General features: G+C 35.7%; 2 protein-coding genes across 4 annotated transcripts in view; both read right to left on the bottom strand.

The window, feature by feature from the left end:
- The window catches only part of LOC106309672 (oxysterol-binding protein-related protein 4B-like), a 5,783-nt gene extending 2,167 nt beyond the window's left edge, over positions 1 to 3,616 (bottom strand). The window contains exons 1-7 of one of the 3 annotated variants that reach the window (XM_013746760.1): positions 3,151 to 3,616; positions 2,936 to 3,015; positions 2,626 to 2,801; positions 2,517 to 2,547; positions 1,649 to 1,709; positions 1,100 to 1,255; positions 470 to 718 (exon numbers count right to left, since the gene is read on the bottom strand). In XM_013746760.1, the coding sequence (XP_013602214.1) occupies positions 470 to 718; positions 1,100 to 1,255; positions 1,649 to 1,651 (408 nt within the window). In that variant the 5' untranslated portion in view covers positions 1,652 to 1,709; positions 2,517 to 2,547; positions 2,626 to 2,801; positions 2,936 to 3,015; positions 3,151 to 3,616. The remainder of the gene's footprint in view (positions 1 to 469; positions 719 to 1,099; positions 1,256 to 1,648; positions 1,710 to 2,516; positions 2,548 to 2,625; positions 2,802 to 2,935; positions 3,016 to 3,150) is intronic. The other 2 variants (XM_013746768.1, XM_013746776.1) reach the window with 2 other exon arrangements.
- A 930-nt stretch (positions 3,617 to 4,546) lies between these two features.
- LOC106331898 lies at positions 4,547 to 5,165 on the bottom strand. Its single transcript, XM_013770339.1, has one exon. The coding sequence runs from the start codon at positions 4,895 to 4,897 to the stop codon at positions 4,547 to 4,549; it is 351 nt and encodes a 116-aa protein (XP_013625793.1). The 5' UTR covers positions 4,898 to 5,165.
- Between the last annotated feature and the right edge of the window lie 714 nt (positions 5,166 to 5,879).

The following is a 5,879-nucleotide window of genomic DNA, read 5'->3' as shown; positions in this document are numbered from 1 at the left end:
GGTTTACCCAAGGGTTTAGGGTTTAGGATTTAGAGTTTAGGGATTAGGATTTAGGGATTAGGATTTAGGGTTTAGTGTTTTGCTGACGACGTTAAAAATATTTTTTTAATTTTTTTTTTCTGTAGCTGCTATTTTTTTACTTTTTAAAAAAAAATCATAATATAACTTGATAATATTTTGTTTCTTTTTTTAAAAAATATAGAATTTGAAATAATGAAATCCTATTGGCTGGTGAATCTAGAGGTTAACCCCAAGAATAACTCTTCTGGTATTGAGGTATGTTAAGTCGCATGCAAAACACAAGACCTATGATGAATCATAACTTCATACTGAAATAAATGCTTTATTCGTATGATATTTGTATAAAAATATGTGTACTTCTGAAAATAGCTAAATAATTGATGATTTTAACAAGATATTCGCTTCGGAAATTTAATAAGTTTCTTCATTATTGTCATAAATATTGTACTTGTTCGATGAGGACGTTGATATGACCACTGGAGACATGGTGGGTCTCTCCAAGAACGGGGTTGTACGGAGCCTGTCCAAAGAGTACAGGACGGAGTTTGGAGATGTTCCACGCTACGACCGATTTGAGCCGTTCGATGGGAAGATCGCGACGGCTGCATTCCCCTAGCAGATCATGACCACCAAAGCTGTAGATCATCTCGCCGTAACATTGGAGTTGCGATTTTGGTAGGTTCAGCTGTGGTGGCAGCTTTACGTTCAAATAAAATAGTTAATATTAACATTTAAAGGAGAAAATGCATACTCATCATTCTAAATGAAATTTATGGTTGAAGAAAGGAATGAATTCGTCAGGAAAATGATGTGATTTGTACGAATATATAATTTTCAACTGTTAGAAGTCTTAGAGAGATTAATGATACAACCTGGACATATAGCATTATAGACTAACTAATACCTTGATCTTTTTTTTCATGCAAAATATCTGTTGATATTCTAAACTATATATAAGCATATTTATCCTAACACAAACTTTGGTTTCTGCCTTTACTAAAACTTTCTTTAACATTTTTTTAGGAAGATGATAGCAATAAAAAAAACTATCACTCCATCAAGTTCTAAAAAGTTAAACCTGAAAATTGGTGAGATCGGATCCTGGGCGTACATTCTTGAGGAGGCTAAGGATCCGACGGATGACATTTGCAGCGGTGTGCTCAGAATCTTTTTCATCTTCCAACGAGTAAGGTTTGGTAAGTACAACGTGCCTTCTAATTTCTTGTTCTTCTGCCTTTAAACACATTCAAATCAAGGAGTTTTTTGTTAAAACTTTATCTGTACTTCCTTCAAATTAACCACCATTTCTCACGTCCAAAAGCTGTTCAACATGGTTCTCCCAACTCATATCATCATATATAATTATATATACCCTAGCTTATATATGTACTCCAAAGAAAAAAATCTAGTTTCATCTTAAATGGCCTGCTAACAAAATGACATGATTAAGATCGAGATGTATATATGTAAAAGAAAACAAATATTAAGAGAACGTACTAACCAAATTTACTCTGCGCATGTTTTCTGGTAATAGAGAGTAGGAACTAGGTGGTACATTAATCACTAACAGTTGGAACTATTAAAACTAAAAGAAAACTAAGTATGTGATAGAGTATCATCCACTTACCATTTGAAAAGTCGTGGAAGGGAAATGATATTTCTGACTTTTGCTGACGAAACTTCGTTTTCTGAATGAACGATTAAAAAAAAACTAAGGTGTTGTGTTTATGAAATCAAAACGAAACTGAAGAGCTCAAAAACCATAGTGTTAAACTACTCTTCATATATCACACTACCCATAGTACTACTTCTAACCTTTTGCTCCATTTATATATAAACATAGTCAAGGACATGTAATTAGAGAGGTGATAGAGAAGGAAAAGAATTGAATGAGCATTAACTATAGATTTGGAGGAAGCGGTAGTCGTTAGATCCCATCTTCGTATCATTTAATACCTCATTATTCGCTTAAATCATACGTAGCCGTTTTATGCCGTGGTTAGGGGAATGATTTTAGACTCTTGATTTTAAGTTTTAACTTGTTCTCGAATTCGTTTTACGTTGACTCATGAGTTTTAATTAGGGCTGGCATAATACTTAAAACGTGCTCTAATGCTGAACTCATTAGAGCACCATTAACCGTAGCACCACCCCTAATAGGGTTTTTAATCATTTTTTTAGTAATAAATGGGTGTTAAGCGCTTTTTTTAAGTAACCTCTAAATTTTGTCCTCCAATGCAAGCATCTTATTTAGGGGTTCTTAAAAAATAAAATTAAACATTGTTTTATTTAAGATAAAATTTATTTATTATATAAAACATATTAAAAGATCAAAAAAAAAAAATTAAGAAACACTTTGGTTTGTAAAATCTCTTGCCAACATGGTTTGAAACATCCTATAAGAGTAAACCAAGAAGAAGACGTTCAAGAGTAAACCAAGCTACACATACTTTTCATCCACAAATTTGGCATATAAATTTTACAGAAAAACTTACAATGTGCTGAAGGGATGTGATGCTTTGCTTCCTGCCAATATGAAAAAGATCATGTAACATGAAAACATAAGAACCACGAAAACAGATGAAGCAAAAAATGTCAGCTTACCTGAACATCACTCCACTCCATACAGCGAAGAAACTTTGTCTTTCATCTCCACTCAAGGATCCAAGCTCCTTGCAAGCTTTAGTTGTTTGAGCTCTGAAGGTTTAAACTTCCCAAGTTCTGTATCCCAGACAGTGATGAGTTTGTTCTAGCAGTATGGTGGACCTGTAGTGTTCAATCTGGAATTAAGAAGAAAGCTATATGAAACATCAAAACGCTTCTACAAAGGTCATCACAACATCACAACTGAGACAACATCACACAATGAAGGAAGGCAAAATCATGATAAGTATATATAGAAAAGAGACGAAACCTTGTTCTCATTGGGAAAACCAAAGGAACTCCATCTATATACAATGCACACTCAACGTAAAGCTCTGGTTTTTTTGTCCTCTATGAACATAAATCAAACCAGCAAAGTCAGAAATTAAGGACCAATAATCACATTAACTTCAATTGCGTTTGAAGAGATTTGATTCAAATCTACTTCCACCATTAATAAACTTAGAAATTGAATGTTTTGAGTACCCGACTCAGTAGATTTATCGACAGGGAAGATTCCATCGAGCTTCTCGGTATGGAAAGTGACGGGAGAATTGAGATCGTAGGAGAGGAAGAAACGAAACTCGCTAGCGACTGTTTCCCCAACGGCTGCGACGCCTCCGTCCTCGTCTCCTCCACCGCTTTCAACGCCGCCGAACGCGATGACCCCATCAACCTCTCCTTCCCCGGAGACGGATTCGACGTTGTGATCCGCCCAAAACCGCTCTCGAGCTCGCCTGTCCCAACACCGTCTCTTGCTCCAATATCCTCGCCGTCGCCCTCCGCGATCTCCTCGTCACGCTGAATCTCACCGTCGATTTCCGCGAGAGAAATCCCTCTCCGCGGAGTCAATGATTGGGCAACACGTGTCCACTAAGCACCGCTTCTTCTGAGGCTTAATTAAGCACCGCTTCTTTTCTAATTACTTCTTTTTCCCTTTTTTTTTTTTTAATCCAAAAATCAGTAAGGAACTTATTAACCACCATCTGTATCGCTAGCGCCTTAAATGGAGGTACTTAATTTTTTTTTTTTTTTTTTTTGTCTGATTAAAAAAAAAAAAATTTAAAAATGAATTAATCGCGGACTGCCACGTGTCAGTGGGGTTCGCAAACACTGGGAACAATCGACGCTTACTGCGCTGCTGCTTAATTTTTTTTTTTTTTTTAAAAGTGGTTAAGCACCGGGGTGAATACCCCGGTTAATGGTGGCCTTAGTATTATGGATCCATTACAATACATAATTTTGTAAATATCAATTCTGTTATACAGAACCGGATATATTATATACAGAATCGGATAACTTTGCAAGGGGTAATGTATTTACTTTTGATCATACTGTATTATCAAATCTTTTTTTAAAAAAATCTTCTTAGTGGAATCAACTTTATAGGAACAAAAACAAAATTTATAGGAACAAACAAATTTCGTTATTGGTTGGCGAGGGTTTTCATGTGTTTGATGCAGTTATTTCGATATGTCTATTGGTTCGGTCAAGTTATTTCGGTTTACCTAAAATGTTGAAGATTAGTTCTAACCAAAGTCGAGCTCGATTTTACTACATAAGTCGACTGCAAAGCGTGGGAGGAAGCTCAATATCAACCTGTTAGGAACGACGTTAACTCATAGTTGCAAGGCTTTATCTTTCCGGTGGATCTAGCAAATAGCCTTTGTATTGCACGGATGTTACGTGAAAACAAACAGAATTTTGCGTTGTATATATATATATTATTATTTTTTTTTGCTAGGACTTTATTTTATTTATTTTTAACAAAAAAATAATCATTTTGTTTAGGTAATAAAAAATTAAAAACTAAACTATGTTGATTGACGGAATAGGATATTAACGCGGCCTATTTTGATATGCTTTATTCATTTGTGGCCATCTACCGTTTCTCAGGGTACAAACGAATCGAAGGCAAAACCATTTTGTTAGCCAATCTAGAGAAATATTTCCTGCAACGAATATATTTCCATTTCCGCAACTTAAGCTTCGCTGGAAACACAGAGTGCTTTGGCTCTTCGACCGAGATGGATGGCTTTGGGAAGCCGAGGCTGAGCATCGCCGGGGGAGGACTGAGAGGAGGAATCATCTCCGTGGTCTGAGTATTAATTGGAGTACCTGGCTGCATTTCCCACTTGAACGGTACACCCTCCGACCTCCGCTGATAGTAGTATCCGATCGATGAGTTTCTCGACATTGATGGCGATCCTTTCTTGCCTATCTCATTCTCCATGACTAGCACCAATGATCCTTATGGTGTTTGAGTTATGCTATATATATATGTTCTTGATTCACTATATGCGGGTTCTTGGTTTGATGTTTTCGTATGAAGACACAAGAAGAGACTGAGGGAGAATATGTTAGAATTTTGGGAATTATGAAATATATATAGTGATATTCTTGTCCGGCCGAGAAGATGGAAACACAACATGTTATGATAGATCAAGTTGATTTGTAATATTGTATTTAATTACTTGCTGATGATGTATATTGTAAGTCTGTGTTGAGGATTTTTGACTTTGTACAATAGATACTATTGCTTAATACTTCAATGACTCTTGCTTTTACACGGTCAAGGTACCACTTTATACTACATTATCACGGTGCATGTATCCAATTCACATGGACTCGTATATATGAATGGGAATAGATGGATGTGTATTAGATTATCTAATTTAGATATATGATATTTGGTCAAATCTGTGTTAACTTTGATACGAAGCGCACGTTAGTTACTTTGATGTTGGACGGTTCATACGCGCATGTGAGGGCTCAAACCAAAACTCTAAAGAAACGCCAAACTTTGCGTCTTCTTTAATCATCAGTTATCTACGTTAGCACTCATCTTGTCATCAATCGCTTACAAACGGTATCACAAAAAAAACTAACACGAAACTTTTAATAGTAAAGCAAGCAACCTATAAGATTACTGCAAGCAAAAAAAAAAAATTTACTGCAAGCAAAAAACTATTACTGCATGCAACATACGTATGTTCCTCATATTAATTTGTGACAGAATTTGCAATAAATCCGCGACAATCTGTTCCTTTTGTCAGTGACATGCAGTGTAATGTTTGCGTTTGTAATGTCAAACAATTAATTTACCCGGTTTGAAAATAAGAATCTTAAAGATATTGGAGTACTAATATCAAACCATATAATATGAAGTAAAATACCCCAATAAGAACCAATCGTCTTTATGTCAAGGTATGGAC

The sequence above is a fragment of the Brassica oleracea genome, chromosome C1 (genome assembly GCF_000695525.1).
Source record: "Brassica oleracea var. oleracea cultivar TO1000 chromosome C1, BOL, whole genome shotgun sequence".
NCBI classification, from domain to species: Eukaryota; Viridiplantae; Streptophyta; class Magnoliopsida; order Brassicales; family Brassicaceae; genus Brassica; species Brassica oleracea.
Note: the sequence above shows the minus strand (reverse complement) of the source record. Positions and strands in the feature narration are given on the sequence as shown.